The sequence below is a fragment of the Schistocerca serialis genome, chromosome 5 (assembly GCF_023864345.2).
Source record: "Schistocerca serialis cubense isolate TAMUIC-IGC-003099 chromosome 5, iqSchSeri2.2, whole genome shotgun sequence".
NCBI lineage: Eukaryota > Metazoa > Arthropoda > Insecta > Orthoptera > Acrididae > Schistocerca > Schistocerca serialis.
This window is the reverse complement of record NC_064642.1, coordinates 365633282-365661117: the sequence shown is the minus strand read 5'-3', so window position 1 is coordinate 365661117 and position 27836 is coordinate 365633282. Positions and strand designations below refer to the sequence as shown.

Below are 27836 nucleotides of genomic sequence, written 5' to 3'. Positions count from 1 at the left end.
TGCGGAACCTACTGTACTTCTGGAGGTTGGCGATACTTGAGTAATTCGAGTTGCTAGGGATAGTTCCATGTCACAGAACCTGCAGGAGTGACTTCTAGAAGCGACTTGTGGAAGTTTACTTGCTAGTGGACACGCGTATTTACGAAGAAAAGAGTATAGCAATGCACTCGGACCCGTGGGCTGTCGGGGAATGAACCAGACGAGCGTAAATTCTCCGCCTTCAAATGGTGCAAATGGTTCTGAGCACTATGGGATTTAACATCTGAGGTCATCAGTCCCCTAGACTTAGAACTGCTTAAACATAACTAACCTAAGGACATCACACACACCCATGCCCGAGGCAGGATTCGAACCTGCGACCGTAGCAGCAGCGCGGTTCCGGATTGAAGCGCCTAGAACCGCTAGGCCAGAACGGCCGGCTTCTCCGCCTTCGTTCGTGAATGCGGCTATAGTGACTATAGACGCTAATCGTTAGATGGCAGTGACGTTTGCTCTGAAATCGTGCCTCTTTTTTTTTTAAAAAGAAAAAAATGATAGATCGAAATTATCTCGTGACAACAGCTGAGTTCCTTCACTGGGGCTCGTCCTCGCTCGCAGGGGAAGGCCGGGAACAGAGAGAGAGGAGCGGAGACAGACAGACAGAGAGAGATGGGGAGAGGGGAGTGTCGGAGCGCAGCTGCATACGGGCGGTTGGCGGGAAGGGAGGAAGCGGCGCAGGCACGCGCCGGAGACGTGACCGCCGCAGCGGCAGCGGTGGCAGCTGGGAGAGAGCGAAGCGGTGGGAGGCGTCTGGCGCTATATAGGCAGCGCGCGGCCCGGCGCCCGGCTAGTCGCTCACTGCTGCCGCTGTTGCTACTGCTGATAGCATGGCCGCCTGCTACGTGCATCTGCTGCTGGTTCTGCTGGTGGGCGCGCCTCTGGCGCCCGCCCAGACAGACTCAGAGCCGGGACCGGAGGCGCCGCTGGACGTCGTCCTCTCGTCGACGCTGCGCGCCGGCGACGCCTCGCTGCCCGAGTACGTCGTCGTGCCGGAAGACGCCGCCTCGCAGCCGTCGCCGGCGCCGTCGGACCTGGCCGTGGAGGACGGGGACGCGGCGGCGCCGCCGCAGCTGCGTAAGCCGTCCGCCGACAAGGCGTGGAGCCTCGCCGAGCGCCGGGAGCAGCTCATGGCCGACCTCGACGACGGAGAGCCCATCTACCCTAGAGGTGAGCTGCAGCAATAGCGCTGTAAGGTTTAAACGGGGATGCAGTCTCTCTCTTGATGAAATTTTCTCGGGTTTTCTGTTAGCCGAGTAGCGTTGTCTCGACGTTTCGACGAGTTTCCTACCCGTCATCTTCAGGCAAGTAAACTCGTCGAAACGTCGCGGCCAGCCGTTGGTGGCCGAGCGGTTCTAGGCGCTTCAGTCTGGAACCGCGCGACCGCTACGGTCGCAGGTTCGAATCCTGCCTCTGGCATGGATGTTTGTGATGTCCTTAGGTTAGTTAGGTTTAAGTAGTTCTAAGTTCTAGGGGACTGCTGACCTCAGCAGTTAAGTCCCATAGTGCTCAGAGCCATTTGAACCATTTTTGAATTGCGCTGTCTCAAAACATATACACAGTTTCTAGCTGTAATAATTGATTAAAAAGAGTACAAACCCGCCTCGATTGCGAATCGCAATCGAGGCGGGTTTGTAGTTTTTTAATATATCAACCAACGATTGCTGACGCGCTGCGATGTAATAATTGACTTAGTGTGTTAAACCTTTATCGTAAGATGATAGTTCTTAATGAGTAGATTATGTCAGTATCTTAAATGACTACAGCAGTTAAGTCCCCTAGTGCTCAGAGCCATTTAAACCATTTTTTTTATGTTTAACTTTTACCAATAACTGTATAAAATACTGAAAACCAAATTTTTGTTGCCGTTAGAGTGGCACCCTGCAACTGGTAGCATAACTCAGTTCACAGGTTTAGTAATATAGATGTTATACTGAACTCAGAGCGTATTATTTTGTAACTATGAAAATTGTAGCGTGACTTTGCGAGGCTTTACGGAGTCTACTCTGGAGGATTTAGTTTCTCCGTGTTTTCTCTTTGTCACTTTAGCTGAATGTTAGAATGGGTCCTTCTGTAAGATCGTGGCTAATCTCTTCTCTTGTCGTAGCGTATCTGACTTTTAGAGTTCTGTCTTTAATCACCTAAATGTCATGAAAACGATAAACATTATCTTCGCCTGAAGTAATTTTGGGAAATTGCTGAAAACGCCTACAAGAGTGCAGTGTCTTTAAACCTACGCCACTTTGATCAGTACACGCGGTTATATGAATTTAATCAACAATCTTTCACGGTTGCTTGTTGAGTGGTGTTATTTGACAAATTTAGCAGAAATGCTTGTCCTTCTGACACGAGAAATTTTCCAGATATCTCTCCGCGACAGATACGTCAACTTCTCAGTTCTCCACATGCGATTCACTAAACGTGTCTCGGAATTCGGCAGACGGATACTTGTCTGTTGTGGACGTCCAACACCCAGCTGTTGAAGCCGGACGGGAGCAACCTGGCCTGCAATCCGCCGGGGAACTGTCGGCAGACTGTTTGAATCAATGCAGATGCGTGTATATGTGTAGAGGCACTTGCAACAGTGCACGTCAACACCACCAACTGTTTCTCTGCATCGCAACATCTCATAACTGGCTACTTCTTCATTCATTCCAAAAGATTCTTGCATGGTGATGTAATTTTCACACAGATTATTGGTTGTCTTTGACACAATAAAAAGTTTCGTTTGCGACTCTGCCGGCTGCACAATGATTAGCAAATCATAGATGCAGTCAAGAACCTAGAGCTAAGACGTGGGAGTTAAATCTGATCTCACACTATTATATGGTAAACTCAATTCACTCATCCATTTTTTATTATTTTTTTTTAGTTAGCAGCCTTTCTCCTGCTTAGATGCTATGTACTACAACCAACATTCTCTGAAAACCCTTGAAAAATATCTAAGCTTTGTCTTACCCTATTACCCTACAGTCTTTGCCTTCTAGTGCTTCTGCTTCTCCTTGAGCTGAGATAACTGTTCCTTGGTCTAATGAGATGACCCACCAGTTTCTGCCAGTTTTTAGCAAGGGTTTCCCACATACTTCTTCCATAGCACGTTCTTTTTCTACAGACCTTATACAACTACAATTATACTATACAAATCACTGTGAAGTGTGTGGCGCAGGACATCTTCTGTTGCGCCAGTTATTAGAGCATCTTCCCGTTCCATTTACGCATGGAGCTCGGGAAGAATGAGTGCTTAACCGCCTCTGTGTGCGCTGAAACTAACCTAATATTGTCATCGCGACCCCTACGGGAGCGATACATTCCTCTCTTGATAAGAGCGAAAGAAACTCAACCAGCACGTTTCAATCACTAACGGTAACAATCGTCATTTGAACGAATAAATAGATTCAATGAATGATGTTGACCGGCTCCTACTGTTCTCAACGAACCTTTCTTGTTTGCTATTCATCTGTATTTCGGCTCGTTTGAGTGGCTGTCTCACGTCTTCCGCTTCTGTGCTCATATCCTCCAGCCATGCACACATATTACATGCAACGTGCTCTGCATTCGACTCTTCGTCTGTACCTGCCTCTACTTCTTCCAGTGCCCAGTAACACTGTCTGGAAATTTATGCCCGATCGCTGTATTACAGTACACCGTCGACCTGGACGGGGATGAAAATCTTTGCGTTCAGTTCTCGTGTAATCGAGGGGAGATATTTGCTGAAACATTTACATTAATTTACCACAGTCGGAAGCTGGAGGGAAGAAAAAAGAAAATCTCTTCCCTTCCACTGCCATACTTGTTCGGGCGTCCGCATATAGAAGCATTAGAAATCTTGAACGGTTGAGTTATTATTGTAAATGACCAATAAAAGGTGTGAATCTAAAGCAAATACCTATGAAGTGCCTCGTACTCATAAAAATTTCCGTGGCCTTTTCTTTTCGTCTTTTCTCCCAAATAGTGCTATTTTATGGTCTATCTACCCCCCGGATAGGCACTTGGTGCAGGGAGTGGCAACTGACCCTTAACATAGACAAATGTAATGTATTGCGAATACATAGAAAGAAGGATCCTTTATATGATAGCGGAACAAACACTGGTAGCAGTTACTTCTGTAAAATATCTGGGAGTATGCGTACGGAACGATTTGAAGTGGAATGATCATATAAAAATAATTGTTGGTAAGGCGGGTACCAGGTTGAGATTCATTGGGAGAGTGCTTAGAAAATGTAGTCCATCAACAAAGGAGGTGGCTTACAAAACACTCGTTCGACCTATACTTGAGTATTGCTCATCAGTGTGGGATCCGTACCAGGTCGGGTTGACGGAGGAGATAGAGAAGATCCAAAGAAGAGCGGCGCGTTTCGTCACTGGGTTATTTGGTAACCGTGATAGCGTTACGGAGATGTTTAATAAACTCAAGTGGCAGACTCTGCAAGAGAGGCGCTCTGCATCGCGGTGTAGCTTGCTCGCCAGGTTTCGAGAGGGTGCGTTTCTGGATGAGGTATCGAATATATTGCTTCCCCTTACTTATACTTCCCGAGGAGATCACGAATGTAAAATTAGAGAGATTAGAGCGCGCACGGAGGCTTTCAGACAGTCGTTCTTCCCGCGAACCATACGCGACTGGAACAGGAAAGGGAGGTAATGACAGTGGCACGTAAAGTGCCCTCCGCCACACACCGTTGGGTGGCTTGCGGAGTATCAATGTAGATGTAGATGTAAATACTTAGCATGCTTCTCTAAGATTTCGACCAATACTGCATTGCGCAGCAGAATTACAGGAGCGCTTTTTCGAGACCCCATAATTCTCACCCAGTGTGACGCTTTAGTTTGAAAATTGGCTCTAAGGTGTGTACAGCTTTCCTCCGTAATGGTGCAAATGCGTGGGGCCTGCAACGTCACCCTCGGCCTCGACAACGCTTCGTACACCAAGATGTCGACACGTGCGCAGAAAAAAGGCTGTAGCTCAGGAGTACTTGCGACGCGTAAGGTGGGTTAATCATGTCACTTTGGCACCAAACTTCACCACAATTCTTCCAAACGATAGGAAGGTCGTCTTACCCACATTTCACCCCCTCTTGTAAGGCCTCTGCAATGGAAGTCAGAACCGATACACCCCAACGTTGAAATCACTCCATTTTCTTATGTGTTGCCAGGGAAAACATTCCAGACACACTGTAGCTGAGAACCGGCTCAAAACCGCCGCAGGGGGTGGCATAATGGGCGTCAATGAAACCATCCCTTTCCCTTGGCCGCTGATACCCACACATTTCGCCCGTCGAAAACGACAGTTCGCAGAGCGATGAGTAACATGAAGACGTTCTGCACAACCTTGGACACTGGTAACATCCCCGGGCTTTTTAGACCTTCTCTAAGGACACTGTTGGGCTGCATCCCCATCGAACACGATCGTTTGGTGCGCAGCATGACGAAATGTTTGCTCTAATGTACTGGCTGTAACCATGAGGGACCGTTAAAAACCATTCGACGAAATTTGAAGGTGATCCGAAGTAGCCAAGGGTGCTTATGCTAAGGGTGCTCCAAATGGGTCAGATCACGTTTAATGCGGATGCAGCGCCAAAGTGCATTCGGGAGGACGATGGTTCAAACACGCGTCCGGCCGTTCACATTTAGGTTTCCCGTGATTTCTCTAAATCGCTTCAGATAAATGCCAGGATGGTTCTTTTGAAAGGGCTTGGCCGATTTCCTTCCCCCTCCTCCCCTAATCCGAGATTGCTCCGTCTCTAATGACCTTGCTGTCGACGGGACATTAAAGACTAATCTCCTCCTCCCGCTCCAGCGCCACAGCGTCCTTAGAGAAGCGTTGAAACGTCCGAGGGTGTCAGCAGTGTCAAACGTTGTGAATAATCACAACAAAAAGCTCCTGAGAAAACTTTCACATACAAAGAGCCATTGCAATGGAAAAGAAGGTACTCAGCGACCAAATCCATATAAGCACTAACTCTCTGATCATGCTAGCCACCAAAACAATAACAAACCGAAATGCAACCAGTATAAATAAATAAGGAATATCCTTCTACCTTTCTCTCTCTCTCTCTCTCTCTCTCTCTCTCTCTCTCTCTCTCCTCCCCTCACACACGCGCACACATAAACACACACGCATACACACACAAATGGTTCAAATGGCTCTGAGCACTATGGGACTCAACTTCTGAGGTCATCAATCCCCTAGAACTCAGAACTACTTAAACCTAACTACCTAAGGACATCACACACGTCCATGCCCGAGGCAGGATTCGAACCTGCGATCGTAGCGGCCACGCGGTTCCAAACTGAAGCGCCTAGAACCGCTCGGCCACTCAGACGGCCAGACATACACATATAGAAAAATACACACACACGCTAATATAAAAAAATTCACCCTCTCAGGAAAGAATTACACAATTACACACAGGAAATACACAAAGACACAACAAAAGAAAAATATCAAACCAAAACACAACACAAACAAAACACAGACAAACACACAACAGTTGGCAACACTGCACACCGAAAACACACGTATGTTGACCACAAAAATGGAAAGTACAAGTGATATACGCGTTGTGACAAATCTGAGTGAAAGAACGCCAGAAATCGGCCAGCTGGAGAGTAGAAACTAACGAATACATGTCCAGGAGGACACACATAACAGAGCTGGAAATAGTAACACCGAACAATAAGAGCACATTACGACCTTTGTGCCACAAAAGTTGATTTTAACCTAAAAACAAGAGAAAGACACAACAAAATGTAATACAGCAGCATATTGTATCTACCACATAATACGTTTATTGTATCTATAAAAGGAAACATGTATTACAGGCCACTGACGTTGCTTCCCAAATAAAAGAAGCGTAACGCGTATGGCAACCAAACTGTCTTCAGTTAGTTGCATAGACGGTACATACCTCCACGAAGTTGTCAAGAACGTCTTCCTGTTACCCATCGCACTGCGAACTGTCGTTTTCGGCCGCGAAATGTGAGGGAACAAAGCCCCAGGTAAAGGGATGGTTTAATTGACCTCCTTTATACCACACCCTGAGGCCTTTTCGTGCCGATTCTGAGCAGCAGTGTGTCTGGAATGTTTTTCTGGGCCACCAATGAGAGAGCCGCGTTGACTTCAACACTGGGCTTATCGGTTCCGACCTCCATCGCAGAGGTGCCAAAAAAAGGGGAGGGAGGGGGGAAGGAGAAATGAGTGACAGGGGATGTGACGACTTTCCCATCGTGTGACAAGTCCACAGTGGCACTGGACAGAATTGCGGCGAAATTTGGTGCCAATGTGACATCAATAACCCGCCTTACGTCACATGGTCTACTCAGCTGCTGTTTGAAGCGCCGGCGATCCCGAAGTGCCGTCGCGGAGCGTTGTGCTTTTGTATCATTACAGAGGAACGTGTGCACACCTTTGAGTCAAATTTCAGACTTAAGCGTCCCTATGTGTGGGAACTGCAAAGTTTCGAAAACGTGATCCTTCAATTCTGTTTCACAGCGTAGATGGAAGCTACTGTATACTTTAAAAGCTGCGTGTATTTGACATCTGCGTCTGACGTTATCGCCGCAGTGAGACGCCTAGCTTACGGTCTGCTCCTCGCCCGTGTGTTTATACCGCGTGAATCACGCGAGTGCCAGTTCCTTTGTTGTCCTAGAATACCGCCCGTCCCCGCCTAACCGTGGAAGACTTGAGGAAACGGAGGCTCCAGCCGCATATAGCGGCCGCCGCCTGCTGCACCGCCCTTGGGCTATATATAGCACCCTCCCGGCCTCATCTGCTGTTTGCAAAGCGTGCGTTCCTCCTCTTTGTTCCGATCTGTCTATAGTGGACGCCACTTAATGTACAGCGTCACAGACATAACAGCCAAAATAAACAGATTTTCTATGTGTTTAACTACTCGAATATGAGCGCTGATCAAAAAAGAATGTGACTGATTTTTTTCCCGCAGATGTTCATTACTCAGTTTCACTGTTCTCGATTTTTTTAGAGTACTCACCTCCCACGTGACTGCACTTTTTATAGGGTTCCTGCCAATCTTCGAACACATGATGCAAGCCATTCTTTGTCAGGTCCTCATTTTTCTCGAGCACTGCTTCGGAGTTCTCAGATCAAAGGTCCCAAAGCTTTGCTTTTAGTGATGGGCATAAGAAAAAATCGCAAGGTGCAAGACTGGAGCTATGAGTCGCATAGGGAACACAGGTATGTTCAACTGAACCAGAAACAGAATGACTTGATATAGAACGTGATGCCACGCATTGTCGTGATGAAGCAGCCACCCATTCGGGAAAAGTTTTGGTCGTTTCCCTGCAACTTGTTTCCTCAGTTTAGCCAATACTGAGGTGCAATCTGCTGCAGCAGTAGTGAGAAACTACCTGCATGTTGGTAAATCATTGCATGACAGTCAAAAAATGTGATCACCATCACTTTCCCTGCAGATGGAAAAACTTTCGCCTTTTTTTATGTTGGAGAACCTGGCGATTTCCACACTGTGCTGGCTCGTTTTCCTTCAGGATGATAATGATGCAGCCATGACTCATCATCGGTGATAATCGGTTCCAGAAACACATCCCCTCATCGACAAAGAGACGCAGTACCTCACGGCTTATCTACATTCGCAAAGCCTTTTTTCGAGTCAACAGACGTGACACCCAACCGGGCACTAACATGAGTCATAAGGTGATGATCACGCATAATAGTAAAGACGCTGCCATATGAAATTCTCAACACTTCGGTGAGGTTACGTACACCAGGTGTGTTGATGTTGAATTCAGTCACAGCATAAGTAAAAAACCAGGCCCACCCTGCTTAACACATACAAGTAGGCCGTCTTTGAAGTCCCTGGACCACCTAAACACTGATGCCTCAGATAGTGCATCTTCACCGTCAGGTTGCTGCAGCTTCTTGTAAGTTCCAGTGGCTGTATGGTTTAAACGAACACAATTTTATTGCGCCGCACTGGTCCTCTCACGTCATTTCCATTGTTTGGTATGCGTAATGCAAAGAGCAGAGCATTACTACCAACTCACCCATACGAGAGTGCTGCCGCCTATGGTCATTATACACAAAACCCGCCCTTTTTAAATATTCATGAGACAGAGAGAAAACTATCACGCAAGTCTCAGTCTCAGTCTCTGTCGGTCAGCCCGCGTACAAGAGCAAAATTGGTGGTTACAGGTTCTATATATAATAACTACGACACAGTCTACATCAACATCCAGCCTCTAATGATCACACAACGGAAGGACGTAAGACTGATTCTTCCTATCGAGCTATGAGAACAGTGGTAAGAGATTGGACTCGTATTCTAGAAGACGGCGATTCAAAACCCGGCCTGGCCATCCGGCTGGATTTTCTGTGGTCTCCCGAAAACGCCTAAGGTAAATGCCGGTAGATTCCTTTGAAATGGACAAGGCTGAGTACCTTCTCAACTTGATGTTGTCATCGATAACACTTCCATCTTAATCTTCCTCTCTTGTTTTTACTCTTACTTCCCTACATCAGTTCCAAATAGGGAGACAAATTTTATAACCCCGCCTTATGCTTGCATTTCTGCATTTATTTCGTTCAAAATGCAGCTTTAACACTGTAGAGATGGATAGTCTGTAAAAATTGACATAACTTTCCCACTGGTTGTAAAACAGTTCTTGTTTATCCTTGTGATGTAGATTTTGGTGATGATTTGGACAAATTACTCATGTAACCGACACAATCAGCTCTGAGGATTGTTCTTGCTGAACCGAAACCGGTCTTTTTGAAGAATTAAAGAGATCAAGACGGACAATCAAATAACTGTCTAATGGATTTTTGGTCAAATTAAAACAAATCAAGCCTACTATGAACTTATTCAGTGGAAGTCCTTTTCCGCCAAAGATAACATATGCTGATAAGCAGTAGTCTACTCATAAAACACACTGCCGGGTGTGTTATGAACGATTTTCAGCATCCATAGCATCGACCTTTCTCTTCGGTCCGTTAACAGTTGTAATGTAGGGGGAAATAACTGTACCAGTTTTCTTCTTTTACCTCTTTATTGCGAGTTTCCATTTGTGGTTCAAATGGCTCTGAGCACTATGCGACTTAACTTCTGAGGTCATCAGTCGCCTAGAACATAGAACTAATTAAACCTAACTAACCTAAGGAGAGCACACGCATCCATGCCCGAGGCAGGATTCGAACCTGCGACCGTAGCGGTCGCTCGGTTCCAGACTGTAGCGCCTAGTAGCGCACGGCCACTCCGGCCGGCTTTCCATTAGTGTTAATTTCTGAATTTTGTTAGTACGTTATGGCAGGGAAGAATGGCGCTATTAAGAAAGGAAAGAATAACCGACAGATGTATCTCTAAAACACCAATCTGTCTCTAGAAAGATCTAAATGATTCCTGTACCAGTCTCCATACGGCCTTGCCTCGCGTATGTCGGAGATCAGGAAGAACACAAGTCCACTTGATGTTTTTGATGGAAGGTAAATGTTCGACTATTGGTTCAGGTAGACTGACTTAAGCGTCTACTCAGCAACCCCTGAGCTGATCACAGGAAGTTTCGAGATTTTTGCTCTTTTCTGAAGGCCATTCAACTTTCCCCACCTGTTACGCCCGGCCAGCCGGAGTGGCCGTGCGGTTCTAGGCGCTACAGTCTGGAACCGGGCGACCGCTACGGTCGCAGGTTCGAATCCTGCCTCGGGCATGGATGTGTGTGATGTCCTTAGGTTAGTTAGGTTTAATTACTTCTAAGTTCTAGGCGACTGATGACCTCAGAAATTAAGTCGCATAGTGCTCAGAGCCATTTGAACCATTTTTTTCTTTTTGTTACACCCGAAACTTTATTTTATCTTCAATACAGCTCAGATCACCTGTTTCTCTTCGTACATCCCCATTCCAGTCCTACAAGGAACTCTACGTAATGTAACACCTCCGCTACGCTTCTATATACACAGCTAATTATATTGTTCTTAAATGGGACGTTGCACTGTCATTAACGCGATTTAAGTGCACTTCGAAAAAGAACGCCACGTCTCAACGTTGGATAATGTTTGCATTTAAGCCTTAAGCGAAATTAATCGGGAGAGCTTATAAATATTATGCCCAAGGGATCTGTCCACATTCCGATAGGAGATTAATGCCTGCCAATGAAGAAGAAGTTCCACTTTGCCCCCCGTCTTGGTTCTCACATTTCTACAGACCGTCCATAATTTTATTCAGGTTCACCGTTTGTTCCAGACAAGTATGAAGCCAGTACACTTTCCTTTAGAAAGGTAGCCTCTTCCCACATAACAATTTTCTCCATTAATTATTCGTCGCTCACACACTCCTACGCACACAAGCTAACACGCTCCTAACAAATTGTCGACACAAAATGGATGATCTAACACGTATTTCTTAGTCATTGCTGGCAGTTCTTGTTTCTTCAGAACAGCCCATATTTACTCTCGACAGAGATATCCAATTTTATAAGCTTTTGTTGTCATAATGGACATTCTGGTCCACAACATTCTTTATCGTTTTCTTTTTCCCTTCTGTAAGTACGAAATCATCAGAATGAATTCCGATATTGATTATTTTCCGTTCTGATTCTTCAATTAATTCCCATTTGGAAAGTTCAATTAACGTCAAGTTTCATTTAGCTGTTTCTTTCGTAATAAAGAAGGAATTATTTCCGATTGATATCATTCGCGTTATTTCACCAGTGCAATTATACCTTGCACAACAGTCTCTCAGATGTACCCGACCCCGAATACGGAAATTCGGGACAGAGCAGAGTCCCACAAGAGGACATTTCGATATTAAAGGTAGAAGTCGCGCTGTAATTCACAGTAAAGCGCCCTATAGGCACTACATTGAAGCAGCATATGGGCCAGCTACTCGGTGCTTATCATTTACTCGTCTTCTTAGGGGCGTAGCACGAGTGGTTCTTCCTTTACCTTCCGTACGTCTCGTATATCCTGTGTTACCTCAGTCACTCGACTTGTGGTCTGCCGGCTGAATAACTCTGCTGGCAGAATATGCTCAGGGTGAAACACTGTTGGAAACATTGAATGCTGTGGTTATTGTCGGCGGGGATAGGTCTCCTGATACAACCTTGCTGCCCGCCGCCCGCTGCCATTTGCCATTCCGTAAGTAAACACTATATCGGCAAGCTCTCGATTCGAATACGGAACCACTGCGTACAACGCTGTATAACATCCGCTACAAGGTGAATCAGCAAGAGAAGTGAATCGGACACAACATTACCAATTACTACGGCAGGAGAGGGCGCTAGGGCATGACGTATGAGGAACAGTGCCACACTCTAGGAGGATACCATGCATAGTGTAAATGTGACTGCATGGTACAGCGCATATTATACCGCAGTCTCTGTAACGACGTGTGGTTGAATAAATGGTCTCTAGCATGGAAACCGTACATTTTCGGACACAAGTTCTTTAAACCTTTTTTGTTCCGTATTCTCTCATCCATCAGTCCCTAGAGTTTTTAAACGGTGGAGAAAATCACCCTGTGGACACGTACGAGGGCTATTCGGAAAGTAATGAACGGTAGGTCTCGAAATGGAAACCACAGTGAAAATCAAAACTGTTTTATTTGCAACGGTTAGCTACAACTTCCAGCTACTTATCTCCATAGTCACCGATCCGAATTAGACGTTTGTCGTAGTGTTGTACCAACGTACCAATGCCCACGCTATAGAAGGCAGCAGCCAGTGCTTTCCACCAAATCTGTAAGCTGGTCTACAGCTCGTTGTCTGTGCCAAAATGTTGTCTTCATAGCCAGCGGTTCATGTCAGCAGAGATGAAACTCAGAGGGAGAAAATTATGGGCTGTATTGTGGATAATCAAACATTTCCAATTGAAAACGATGCAGGAGCATCTTCATTGCCCCTGCAGAAAGCGGCTGAGAATTGTTTTGAAGAAGAAACTGCTTGACAGTTATGTAATGTTGGCTGCATACCTTCAGGTGAAATTTCTCACCAGGCCCTCGTACTTGGCGGAGACACTATTGTTGTGTCTTTATGCGCTCCCTGTGTGCTCAGAACTAAAAAGAACGACATAATGCGATCGACGGGCATACCAGAGACACTGCCCAATACACTTGTGCAGAACTTCATCGGATTTTCACTGTGGTTTCCATTTCGCGACCGATCGTTCCTTACTTTCCGAATAACCGTCGTTTGTTGTTAGCAATATTAGCCTATTCCCAAGAGTTAGCAGCTTTCACTCAGTTAATACTAGACAGAAATCAAATCTGCATGTAGAATGCACTTCCTTGACTCTTGTGCAGAAAGGAGTGCAGTATTCTGCTGCATCCATTTTCAATAAGCTACCACAAGAACTCAAAAATCTTAGCAGTAGCCCAAACTCTTTTAAGCCTAAACTGAAGAGTTTCCTCATGGCTCACTCCTTCTATTCTGTCGAGGAGCTCCTGGAAGAGCTGAAAAATTAAGCAAATTCCAGTGTTACATTGTTGATTTTCTTCATTTAAACTTACGACTTGTCACCTGAATAAGTTTTTTTATATTTCATTTTATCTGTTTCTAATATCGTGTTATAATTTCATGTATTGACTCGTTCCATGACCATGGAGACTTCTCTTTAATTTGGTTCCACGGAACAATAAATAAATAAATAAACATAGTTTGTACGGAACCGCCCAGTGCGCGAGTCTTTCTCGCACTTGCCCAGTTTTTCCTAGACGTTTGAGAGCGCTATCGTGTGGTCTGTGACGAGACGGCTGTGTGTGTTGGCAGTGGCGACCCCGCGGCTGGTGGCTCACGCGCGCGTGGCCGGCCCGGGCACGAGCCTTCGCGCCGACTCCGCGGAGCGCTGCCTGCAGCTGTGCCGGCTGCGGCCGCACTCGTGCGACGCCGCCAACTACCACGCGGCCACGCACAAGTGCCGCCTGCTGGCGCGCTGCGCGCCCACCAAGGTCGCCTACGAGCACCACGACTACCACCACTTCGCCGCCAGGCCGCACGGTGAGTCTCCTATACTAGCAATCAACCTGTCTCTCTGTGTTCACACACCCAGGGGTACTCATAAGGCTTCAAGTTTGACTCACACTGTTTATTGACCTGCGTTTATGAATCTATTTATCCACTAGCCTTTAACTCACAGCACTACTCAGTGCTACCCTCATCACTTTGTACAGACACTTCACTTTGTCGCCCAGTTTTATTGACCACCGCAAATAAGCTTCCGTGGGGGGAAAAAATACACTACTGCACATTAAAATTGCTACACCGCGAAGATGACGTGCTACAGACGTGAAATTTAACCGACAGGAAGAAGATGCTGTGATATGCAAATGATTAGCTTTTCAGAGCATTCACACAAGGTTGGCGCCGGTGGCGACACCTACAACGTCCTAACACGAGGAAAGTTTCCAACCGATTTCTCATGCACAAACAGCAGTTGACCGGGGTTGCCTGGTGAAACGTTTTTGTGATGCCTCGTGTAAGGAGGAGAAATGCGTACCATCACGTTTTCGACTTTGATAAAGGTCGGATTGTAGCCTATCGCGATTGCGGTTTATCGTATTGCGACATTGCTGCTCGCGTCGGTCGAGATCCAATGACTGTTAGCAGAATATCGAATCGGTGGGTTCAGGAGGGTAATACGGAACGCAGTGCCGGATCCCAACGGCCTCGTATCACTAGCAGTCGACATGACACCCATCTTATCCGCATGGCTGTAATGGATCGTGCAGCCACGTCTCGATCCCTGAGTCAACAGATGGAGACGTTTGCAAGACGACAACCATCTGCACGAACAGTTCGACGACGTTTGCAGCAGCAGGGACTATCAGCTCGGAGACCATGGCTGCAGTTACCCTTGACGCTGCATCACAGACAAGAGCGCCTGCGATGGTGTACTCATCGACGAAACTGGGTGCACGAATGGCAGAACGTCATTTTTTCGGATGAATCCAGGTTCTGTTTACAGCATCATGATGGTCGCACCCGTGTTTGGCGACATCGCGGTGGATGCACATTGGAAGCGTGCATTCGTCATCACCATTCTGGCGTATCACCCGGCGTGATGGTATGGCGTCCCATTGGTTACACGTCTCGGCCACCTCTAGTTCGCACTGACGGCACTTTGAACAGTGGACGTTACATTTCAGATGTGTTACGACCCGTGGCTCTGCCCTTCATTCGATCCCTGCGAAACCCTACATTTCAACTGGATAATGCACGACCGCATGTTACAGGTCGTATACGGACCTTTCTGGATACATAAAATGTTCGACTGCTGCCCTGGCCAGCACATTCTCCAGATCTCTCACCAATTGAAAACGTCTGGTCAATGGTGGCCGAGCAGCTGGCTCGTCACAATTCGCCAGTTACTACTCTTGATGAACTGTGGTATCCTGTTGAAGCTGCATGGGTAGCTGTACCTGTACACGCCATCCAAGCTCTGTTTGACTCAATGCCCAGGCGTGTCAAGGCCGTTATTACGGCCAGAGGTGGTTGTTCTGGGTACTGATTTATCAGGATCTATGCACCCAAATTGCGTGAAGTTGTAATCACATGTCAGTTATAGTATAATATATTAGTCCAATGAATAGCCGTTTATCATCTGCATTTCTTCTTGGTGTAGCAATTTTAATGGCCAATAGTGTAATACAAGAGACTGCAAATCAGAATTCCAGTTTCTGATAAGATTTGCGTACATTATGACTAGCAATAAAGTCCAAAGCTAAACATTCCAGTGTTGCTGAATGACTTCTGTTCTTTGGGGCACCGCGCGGATTCGCCGCGCGGCTAGAGGCGACACGTCACGGATTGCGCAGCCCCTCCCGCCGGATGTTCGAGTCCTCCCCTCGGGAATGGGTGTGTGTGTTGTTCTTCGCATAAGTTAGGTTGAGATTGTTTAAGTAGTGCGTAAGTCTAGGGGCCGATGACCTGAGCAGTTTCGTTCCTTAGAAATTCACACACATCCTTTGGGGCCCACAGTGCAAACTATGTCTTTCAATGACATGATTGTGACGAATATCAGCCAGCGACACTGCTCTGTAAATGGTTTTTATTTTTTATAAATCGTTGACGATTAACTAGTGCTTCGTGACCACAACTTAGCTAGGAAACATCTCATACAAAATTAACAACTTACTCAACAAAACCGACATCGCCCACAATAGAGCCCATAATTGCCTCTCCCTGAGCTTCATCTCTACTTACAAGAACCGATGGCTATGAAGACAACATTTTGGCTCAGACAACGAGCTTTAGATCAGCTTAGAGGATTGATGGAAAGCACAGGTGGATGCCTTCTATGACGAGGGTATAGGAAAGTTGGTACAACGCTACGATAAATATCAAAATCGGAGGGGCATACACATTTTTGATTTTCACAGTGGTTTCCATTTTGCGACCGATCGGACCTTACTTTCCAAATAGGCCTTTACATTCACATGCATACAGCAACCCTACAAATTTAGTGAATGAACAAACAGACCTAAAGCACAAAACGTACATAGAAAACTCTTTTCACATTATAAAACAAGAAAACGCGTAAAGTAATAAATCAGATGCTAAATAACACATATACATAATAACAGCGATAACAACATAAAGAGTATAAAACAGAGACACAATACCAACATAAATCATAGATAGCAACAAAATTATTACGAAAAAATAAAAATGTAAAATAAAAATCTCAAATAAAACTAAAACAAATTCCATACAAAAATTAAAAACTACCGAATTTCGACACATCACATAGTTATAATGGTAACTATGTAAAACAATATCGCTGACCCACTGTCATCCAAGCTGTTAAGACAAAAATAGAATACCTAAAAACAAACTAAAATCAGATAGGCATCTCCAGTGTACATCTAAGGAGAAACTAACAATCCTAAAAAAGGACAGGACATAGCAGCAACGATATTACACATTCTACGATCCGTTTGGTTGCCCTTCATGGCAGGTCATCCTGGGCTTATATTTCAGCAAGATAATGCTCGCCCGCATACGCGAGAGTTTCTACGAGTTGCCTTCGTGCTTGCCAAACCTAGCCTTGGCCGGCAAGGTCGCCAGATGCTCCCCGATTGAGAATGTATGGATCATTATGGGCAGGGCCCTCCAACCAGCTCGGCCGGAATTTGAAGATCTAACGCGCTAACTGGACAGAATTTGGCACGATATCCCTCAGGAAGACATACAACAATTCAAGTAATCAATGCCAAGCCGAATAACTGTTTACATGAGGGCCAGGGATGGACCAACGTGCTCTTGATTTGCTCAATTTGTAAACCTCTTTCTCTTGAATAAATCATCCAGTTTTTCTGAAATTGTAATCATTTGTTTGTCTGTCCATGTATATCACATCTTCCGATTTCCGTCCCACTCAGATAATGCCTTCTTTCTGAGGTGTGTCTGGGCTATGACACGAGTTATTATTAGACTGATAGTAAAGGTGAAAAGCTGCACATGTTTCAAGCAGTATATGGAGCAATAAATAAAATACCTACACACAAAACTTGAAAAGATACAAAAATTAAATTTGATAAGTTAATTTGATGAAACTTTGGTGAAACAATTACTGCTGTATAGGATCGGGAATTATATATGTAAAAAGAAAGACGACAGAAAAATACAATAACAGACAGAGCTTCATGAGGAGAGTGAAGGGCTGCACAAGAAGAGATTTAATACAGAATCAAGATGTTCGAAATGAGTACCAATTTACATCCTGCTAATGAGGAAATAGTTAAACACAGAGAGAGCTGAAAACAGAAAAGAGGTGGAAGCCTAGCAGGGACAAACTTGAATCACAGTCCGAAAGAAAGGAGAGATATAAGTCGACCAAGGAAACGATGGACAAAAACTTTGTGAAGACGAAACAGACATATAACTTGTGTCCGCACGTAAGACGACGACAACATTTAAAAATATCACTAAGTTATCGATGACGACATCCGTCCGATTCTTACTGACATGTTCTCATACTATCATATTACAAAAGTTCTGGTAGCAAATCACCGTAAATGCGGTTTAGGAAAAGTGAAAACTGAGTGTTTCGGCTTTGTGTTTTCTCTTACTTATGGCGTAACTAGTGGAAGTGGCAATGCTACTAAAAGGTTACTTGTGGTACGAAACATATAACGAGACCGCTAGCGCTAAGCGGTAAGCGCAGAGGAATGCGTGCCGGTTTTCTGAGTCGCGGAGAAAGTGCAGTGGCACTTTTTGTACGTCCTGCTCCCAGCAGCTACTTGAATGACATCTCTTCTAGATCTCAATAGGCGCATGACCCAGCCTCTGCAAGGAGAGGCACACCGGTGATACCTCAAATCGAGATTCTAGAATGTCGTAGTAGCAACCTCAGAACAAATATTCTGATTCCAAAATTCAGTAGAACACAGTTCGGAAGTGTTTCCCGTAATATACTGTATTGTTCGTTATATTTCCAAATGACACTGTAATATTAATCCTACAGTTGAGAAAGATGTAACGAATCGAAAAGGTTACGAGGATCTACTATACTGGTGTTAATCTAACGAAGCTGAAGCAATGCGATATTTTACTACTTTATTATCTTAACGGAGTGTATCGTAATTAACGGCTAAAACTTAGACGACAGAAAGTATACCATAACAAAAGCATAAATATTCCAGTAAACAAAGGTCCGAAAACGAACCATTTGCTAAATGACTGTGAATGAGTAAAGACACAAAGGAATTACAGACACTGGCTGTAAGTGGGCATAGATTTAAATCAACAGGGAAAGTTAAAAATTTGTTCCGGGCCGGGATTAGAATCCGGGTCTCCTGTTCACTAGGCAGATGCTCTGACCACAAAAGCGTCCAGACACAATGGTCATTGCAGCTATTACCCTAGCACGCCACCCGTCAGATTCAAATTCTCAACTTATCCACACACTAATTCATAGTGGCTGCTAGAATAGAAGCAGGCCGCCGTGGTCGAGCGGTTTTAGGCGCTTCAGTCCGGAACCACGCTGCTGCTACGGTCGCAGGCTCGAATCCTGCCTCGACATGGATGTGTGTGATGTCCTTAGGTTAGTTAGGTTTAAGTAGTTCGAAGTCTAGGGGACTGATGACCTCAGATGTTAAGCCCCTTAGTGCTTAGAGCCATTTGAACCATTTTTTTGCTAGAACAGACACCACATATGTGTGAATTTGTAGGTACGAGCCTTCACCTGCTTCAGAACAAATGTATTTAAAACGCAAACTTTTTGAAATGTAGCTTTTCCTCATCTAATTTGGCTTGGATTTCAGCATGACAAGAAATGCAGTAATGCTTCAGCGCGTCTCATATTATGTTTAGAAATATTATTATGTTGTAGATATAGCTATGGGAGAGCTGGGCGAAATCGATAGGCTAAGGCATTCACATTTTTTTTAAGCTGAGAAGTAATAGAACGATATAAGTGATTATAATCTGCTACAACTGAAGCAAAATATCACAGAGTGTAAGTAACTTAAATATCACAGAGTGTAAGTAACTTTGGATCAAATTAAGTACTTTAAACAATTCAGTTTGCACAAAGAAGCAAAATGGCCACTTACTATTAAACTTAAAAATAAGGGGTAAAAAATTGTTTCAACAATGAAATAAATACATTTTATTGTAAATTATGATTCGAGTTAAATTGTTTCCACTTTTCACAAATAAAAGTCAAACTGTGTTCCTCAACTACTGTGCAGAGTTCGTGGCCCCAGAGAGAGGACGACCCGCATTTAACTTGTACTGCACTTCTGGTCAAGAATTTGAAATTTTTTTTCGCAGTGTATGCATTCTCTTTTTTCATCGTTGTCGTCAAAAAGAAGCTCTTCCGAGGATGGGGTTCCTGCACTTCGCCTTTTTCTTTTTACTGCCTTTCAACTCTTCGGCTGCTTTCCATTTTTACTTCTTTGTAGTACTTTCTTCTTCTCTTTCTTTATTTGCTACCTGCTAAGCAACCAGTTGGTGCTTGGCTGGTAAAGTGGCCAGAAGCCACCACCAAGCTGGCAACTTTTCCCGCATTGACGCCATTATACAAAACTTGTATACCCCCTGATAGCATGGCCAGAATTTCAATAAATAAAGTAGGATTATGGAGTCAAGGTGTGACACTTTAACACAATTGAACTAAACAGAAACAAGTCACATTCCCTCCCCACAATAAATGCACGAACTGACCGCTTACGTTACATCAGGACAACTTAAATATACAAAAATCATTAAAACTCTGAGGGTTTTGAGAGAAAATAGGTTGGATTTTGTGGGGTGGTTGGGCTCTCCAGGGAGTTAAGGAATTTCCCGCATCATTCCAGCATCTTATAGCTCCAAGAACCCCAATGGGCCCTCTGCCCGCCGTGGCCATTTTGACTGGCTCCCCCTGTATATAATTGTTTGTTTGTCCTCTGGATCAGATGCCACTGATGAGAGTCCCTTGGCACCAATAGCGGTCTGCCAAATTAAATATTTTACGTGCAGCTCATGGTATTGGTGAGATTTTTTTTAACAAGTATTAAAGTGGTTTCAGCATTCGAAATATGGATTTCTTACAAGAGATCTATTAAATACCGTTTCGGAAGTGTTGTAACGAATGAATAGAACCAGCAAGCAATCAGAAAATTCGTGCTGTTGCCATAAATCTGTCTCAGCTAGAGTAATAAAACTAAATTCACTAGATATGAATTTTTGTTGAGGTGAAAGAGTTTGTTATTGGGTGTCATAATCAACTTCGCTTTGATAATCTGAAATAGACTACGAAATTATCTGTAAACCCACGCCCCCCGAATCTTTAAAGACTCGAACTCCCATGTATAACACAGCTTCAAACATCTAATAACTTCACAAATGAGTTAATGCGTTCAGTTTTTGACTTTTAAACATATAAGCGAGAAAAAGTTTAGAAAATATTTGAAATTGTGTTGAACGTTTGTTGGAAGTCACTAAGTGCTCTCATTAACAAACATAGTCTGGATAATTTGCGCTCGGTTTTAAGGAAAAGATAATTTTTTCGGGCATCTCATTACATGACATCTTAACTCGTAAACTACGCGTCGTATAATGATATAATTTTGCACATGCGTTCATTGATATATGTGGATACTGTCTGGAAGATGGGTTCTCTATGGAGTTAGTAGGCCGACCAAGGTGGCCGAGAAGTCCTAGGCTCCTCAGTCCGGAACCGCACGACAGCTACGGTCGTAGGTTTGAATCCTGCCTCGTGCATGGATGTGTGTGATGTCCTTAGGTTAGTTAGGTTTAAGTAGTTCTAAGTTCCACGGGACTGATGACCTCAGATGTTAAGTCTCATAGTGCTCAGAGCCAGAGTTAGTAGTAACAAATAATAAATTAAAACATTATGCCTTATGCTGAACAACAAAATTAGTCCTTTCATAATTGTGTGGGAGGTGTCAGTGAGAAATAATTTCGTAAAGGCTTGAAATGAAATGTATAATTTGTTGCTAGTCGCTAAATGCTCTCAGTCTCAACTGCTGGATGAATGTAGTTCGGATTACGTGCTGCCTAAAGACACGTACTCAGTTTCTAACTGTAATACTCATCTAACTGTGATGAACCGTTAATGTAATATTACATCTCTTGACGAGCAGAACGTGACATGACTCTAAATTCGGTCAATAATAATATGTAATACTAAAAATTATATTTTTGTTACCACTGGAAGCCGTTAGATAGGTAACCTGCATATGGAACTGTGCACCGTGGACTACGAAGCGGGTTAGCCGTTTACTAATACAGATACGAGCATAGCAAGAGAAAAGCATTTGACGAGCCCACTATGGCTCCAGTACGTTTGGACATGTTTTTATAAAACAGCTATGCACCATCTTTATTAAAGTGCACAGATGCACATATATGTCAGTAATGCTTTTCATCATAGTCTATTTTATTGTTTTAAGCTGTAGACAAACTGCTAGTTGTATTTATGTTTTTCCCGTATTTTGCTGCAGATGGTCATTATAGAAACCAGTGGTCTTACGATATAAAAATTTGTGACCGTAGACGTGAAGCGAAGGAAATTTATTCTACACTATTGGCCACTAAAATTGCTACACCACGAAGATGACGTGCTACAGACGCGAAATTTAACCGACAGGAAGAAGATGCTGTGATATGCAAATGATTAGCTTTTCAGAGCATTCACACAAGGTTGGCGCCATTGACGACACATACAACGTGCTGACATGTGAAAAGTTTCCAACCGAATTCTCATACACAAATAGCAGTTGACCGGGGTTGCCTGGTGAAACGTTGTTGTGATGCTTGGTCTAAGGAGGAGAAATGCGTACCATCACGTTTCCGACTTTGATAAAGGTCGAATTGTAGCTTATTGCGATTGCGGTTTATCGTATTGCGGCATTGCTGCTCGCGTTGGTCGAGATCCAATAACAGTTAGCAAAATATCGAATCGGTGGGTTCAGGAGGGTAAAACGGAACGCCGTGCTGGATCCCAATGGCATCGTATCACTAGCAGTCGAGATGGCAGGCATCTTATCCGCATGGCTGTAACGGATCGTGCAGCCACGTCTCGATCCCTGAGTCAACAGATGGGGACGTTTGCAAGACAACAACCATCTGCACGAACAGTTCGACGACGTTTGCAGCAGCATGGAGCGTCAGCTCGGAGACCTTGGCTGCGGTTACTCTTGACGCTGCATCGCAGACAGGACGAACCTGGTTGCACGAATGGCAAAACGTCATTTTTTCGGATGAATACAGGTGCTGTTTACAGCATCATGATGGTCGCATCCGTACTTGGCGACATCGCGGTGAACGCACATTGGAAGCGTGTATTCGTCATCGCCATACTGGCGTATCACCCGCCGTGATGGTATGGGGTGCCATCGGTTACGCGTCTCGGTCACCTCTTGTTCGCATTGACGGCACTTTGAACATCTGACGTTACATTTCAGTTGTGTTACGACTTGTGGCTCTACCCTTCATTCGATGCCTGCGAAACTCTACATTTCAGCAGGATAATGCACGACCACGTGTTGCAGGTCCTGTACGGGCCTATCTGTATACAGAAAATGTTCGACTGCTGCCCTGGTCAGCACATTCTCCAGATCTCTCACCAGTTGAAAACGTCTGGTCAATGGTGGCCGAGCAACTGTGTCGTCTTAATACGGCAGTCACTACTCTTGATGAACTGTGGTATCGTGTTGAAGCTGCATGGGCAGCTGTACCTGTACACGCCATCCAAGCTCTGTTTCACTCAATACCCAGGCGTATCAAGGCCGTTATTACGGCCAGACGTGGTTGTTCTGGCTACTGATTTCTCAGAATCTATGCAGCCAAATTGCGTGAAAAAGTAATCACATGTCAGTTCTGGTATAACATATTTGTCCAATGAATACCCGTTTATCATCTGCATTTCTTCTTGGTGTAGCAATTTTATTGGCCGGTAGTGTATTTAAAGGGTACAAATCCACACGTATGTTAGTAATGCTTTTCATCATGGTCTATTTTATTGTTTTAAGCCGTAGACAATCTGTATTTATGTTTTTCCCGTATTTTGCTGCAGATCTGAAAATGGTCATTACCGAACCAGTAGTCTTATGATATAAAAATTTGTGACCGTTGATGTTAAGTGAAGGAAATTTATTCTATTTTCGGGTCATTGTTCAATTTGCGACCATGTCGCACCTCGAGAAAATCCCCCGATAACTATGCCGAACCGGTCTAGGCGCGGGAGAAAGGCAAAAGAAAAAGGAATGAAGAAATGGTAAGAAGCCGCTGAGAACCCGTATCGGATGAGCTGAAGGGGCCGTACGAGGCGGGCAGATCGGCGGCTCCTGGGGCCCTGGAAGGTTCGTTAACCAGGAGATTGCCCAACGGCGTCAGAGCCGCGTCCAGTGGAGCGCGCCGCTGCGCCGCGGGTTGCGCCACGGCGCCTGCCCGCCCGACCGTGACCGGCGACCGTCCGCTGCTCCTCCGGAAGGCGACGCGAGGCTGCCCGGCGTTCCGCGGCGGCCGTTTCTCCACGCGGCGCCGCCCCGGTTTCCACCCCGTATTCGCGATTACCGCGCCGGAGGCGGACGCCCGCTCCGCTGCTGCCGACTCGCCAATTTTCACATCCGCTACAAACTCCCCGTCCAGCGGCTGCACACCTGCAGCTACTGTTGTGTACTACCTCGCACAGCGCTAAGGAGAGCTGGGCTGTAGGGTGGTGCAGCAGCTGTCGTTGTAGGGAAACTTGTCAGGACCAGAAATTGTTAGTGAACATGTCGCTTTAGTATACAGAGAAGTTGCAGCATTAGAAAACTGCAGCGAAATGCAGGAAGATCTGCAGCAGATAGGTACTTGGTGCAGGGAGTGGCAACTGACCCTTAACATAGACAAGTGTAATGTATTGCGAATACATAGAAAGAAGGATCCTTTATTGTATGATTATATGATAGCGGAACAAACACTGGTAGCAGTTACTTCTGTAAAATATCTGGGAGTATGCGTGCGGAACGATTTGAAGTGGCATGATCATATAAAAGTAATTGTTGGTAAGGCGGGTGCCAGGTGGAGATTCATTGGGAGAGTCCTTAGAAAATGTAGTCCATCAACAAAGGAGGTGGCTTACAAAACACTCGTTCGACCTATACTTGAGTATTGCTCATCAGTGTGGGATCCGTACCAGGTCGGGTTGACAGAGGAGATAGAGAAGATCCAAAGAAGAGCGGCGCGTTTCGTCACAGGGTTATTTGGCAAGCGTGATAGCGTTACGGAGATGTTTAGCAAACTCAAGTGGCAGACTCTGCAAGAGAGGCGCTCTGCATCGCGGTGTAGCTTGTTGTCCAAGTTTCGAGAGGGTGCGTTTCTGGATGAGGTATCGAATATATTACTTCTCCCTACCTATAACTCCAGAGGAGATAACGAATGTAAAATTAGAGAGATTCGAGCGCTCACGGAGGCTTTCCGGCAGTCGTTCTTCCCGCGAACCATACGCGACTGGAACAGGAAAGGGAGGTAATGACAGTGGCACGTAAAGCGCCCTCCGCCACAGACCGTTGGCTGGCTTGCGGAGTATAAATGTAGATTTAAATATAGATGTAAACAGAAGTTTTACTTAACTACTAGCTTTCTTCAAGCATTGCAAACAAACTCTACAAAAGAACAGAAAGCACTAAAGAGCCTCGTGCAGCGTGAGCTCCTCCTTCGGCTACTAATGCACGAGCGAACTGCCGAAGGCTGACTAAGACTGAAGACTGCGACCGAGACTGGCCGTGCAGCTGCCGCCCGCCATCCCGTATCACGGTGGAAGGTGGCACTCGTAATCAGAGCCGCAGGCCACAGCGCGACTGCTGTCGGCATCTGTGCATTTCCATTGCCAACAGCAAGACGCTGTTGGGGCTGGTATCGATCTATGATAGCACAATAGCTACATTAATATTCCGCACTTGGACTGTTGATACTATTAAAAATATTGGGAACACGATATATCGATATTTTACAAACGTCATTGCCGGTCCACGGTATATCGAGAAATATATCGATATATCGGTATATGAACCATCGCCGTTTTGGACTATAAAAATATCGGCTGCACATTGTAACTATACCACCAGTTTTAGAGTTGTACATTTAAGTACTGATTTGTTATTAGGTATTCTGTACATCAACAGGGTAGTTGCCTGCTTATCCCTCTTAGAGCAAGAATTGAAAGGAAAGCGATGCTCGCTCACACTTGGCGCTGATCACTTTGCTAACAATGGTAACTTCATGTCTGATGGGTCCGCCGTTCGGTTTCGTCACATAGCGGATCTGTCTGGAACATTTCAAGTCGACTTCCCTGTTTGTTCATTTCAGCAAACGCCAGCGATCTATCAGCTGGAGTGTCAAAATTCCGCTGAGAAGTTAAACGTTCCAGTTTCTGTTGTTAGCGCCGAGCGCAAATGACGTCAGCATATTCCCTCACACGTCTCCGCCCACCGCGAAAATCAATCTTTTCGTTGAGATTGTGGCATCTTTTTCAGCAACTGTTTTTTTTTTTTTTTTTCGATGCAGCTGGTGTGTTATTTCTTTACATCGGAAATCTTGTTATTCCATTCACATCGCCACCTCCCAGTGCATTCGGACTTCTTCTTTGTACCACCTACACTTGCTTCACACAGTCAAAGAGTAAGACTGGGTGTGATGACAGCTCAAAAAGTAGTAAGACTCCTTCACACAGTGAAGGTTAAATTATGTTCTACTGCAATTTCAAAATGACAGTTTCACACATTTAAAGAGAATTGCGAAAAAAACGTAAAATAAAAGTCTGCACTCGATATGGTCATTTCGGTATCGACGTATCAAGGCAAAAACTAATGCCGATATACAGTGTGTTACAAAAAGCTACGGCCAAACTTTCAGGAAACATTCTTCACACACAAATAAAGACAAGATGTTATGTGGACATGTGTCTGGAAACGCTTAATTTCCATGTTAGAGCTCATTTTGGTATCGTCAGTATGTACTGTACTTCCTCGATTCTGATGATCAAATTGTAAATTTTCACAATCAACATGTGTGGGCTGACGAGAATCCGGACGCAATTGAGCAATCACGTCGTCAACACAGATTTTATGTGAACGTTTGGGCAGGCATTGTTGGTGATGTCTTGATTGAGCCCCATGTTCTTCCACCTACGTTCAATGGAGCACGTTGTCATGATTTCATACGGGATACTCCACCTGTGCTGCTAGAACATGTGCCTTTGCAAGTACGACACAACATGTGGTTCATGCACGATGGAGCTCCTGCACATTTCAGTCGAAGTGTTCGTATGCTTCTCAACAACAGATTCGGTGACCGATGGATTGATAGAGGCGGACCAATTCCATTGCCTCCAAGCTCTCCTGACCTCAACCCTCTTGACTTTCATTCATGGGGGCATTTGAAAGCTCTTGACTACGCAACCCCGGTACCAAACGTAGAGACTCTTCGTGCTCGTATTGTGGACGGCTGTGATACAATACGCCATTCTCCGGGGCTACATCAGCGCATCAGGGATTCCATGCGACGGACGGTGGATGCATGTATCCTCGCTAACGGAGGACATTTTGAACATTTCCTGTAACAAAGTGTTTGAAGTCACGCTGGTACGTTCTGTTGTGGTGGTGGTTTTTGGGGGAAGGAGACCAGACAGCGAGGTCATCGGTCTCATCGGATTAAGGAAGGACGGGGAAGGAAGTCGGCCGTGCCCTTTGAAATGAACCATCCCGGCATTTGCCTGGAGCGATTTAGGGAAATCACGGAAAACCTAAATCAGGATGGCCGGACGCGGGATTGAACCGTCGTCCTCCCGAATGCGAGTCCAGTGTCTAACCACTGCGCCACCTCGCTCGGTGTACGTTCTGTTGCTGTGTGTTTCCATTCCACGATTAATGTGATTTGAAGAGAAGTAGTAAAATGAGCTCTAACATCGAAAGTAAGCGTTTCCGGACACATATCCACATAACATATTTTCTTTCTTTGTGTGTGAGGAATGTCTCCAGAAAGTTTGGCCGTACCTTTTTGTAACACCCTGTATATCGTTATTTTTTTGGAAGAAAATTCCGATATAGTGATATTTTATCAACAGCTCTACTCCACACGCCACCTAAGGGCGTATCGCAAGTGGTACTTCTGGTACCACTAACTGATCCCGTCTACCCCTTTCCATTCACGATGGCGCGGTAAGAGTCTGTATCGGCTCTAATGTCTCGAATTTTCTCCTTGCGATTATTTCGTGAGATGTACGTTGGAGGAAGTAATATGTTGCCCGACTCTTCCCGCAAAGTATTCCCTCGACATTTCAGTAGAAAACCTCACTGTGGTACACAACGCCTCTCTTGTATCATCTGCCACTAGAATTTGATGAACAT

At 45.1% G+C, this 27836-nt stretch overlaps 1 protein-coding gene across 1 annotated transcript in view; it reads left to right on the top strand.

Annotated features, from left to right (window-relative positions):
* Nucleotides 1–783: 783 nt before the first annotated feature.
* The window catches only part of LOC126481257 (uncharacterized), a 40751-nt gene continuing 13698 nt past the window's right edge, over nucleotides 784–27836 (top strand). Inside the window, exons 1-2 of the mRNA XM_050104877.1 lie at nucleotides 784–1206; nucleotides 13765–13992. Coding sequence (XP_049960834.1) covers nucleotides 867–1206; nucleotides 13765–13992 — 568 coding nt within the window. The 5' untranslated portion in view covers nucleotides 784–866. The remainder of the gene's footprint in view (nucleotides 1207–13764; nucleotides 13993–27836) is intronic.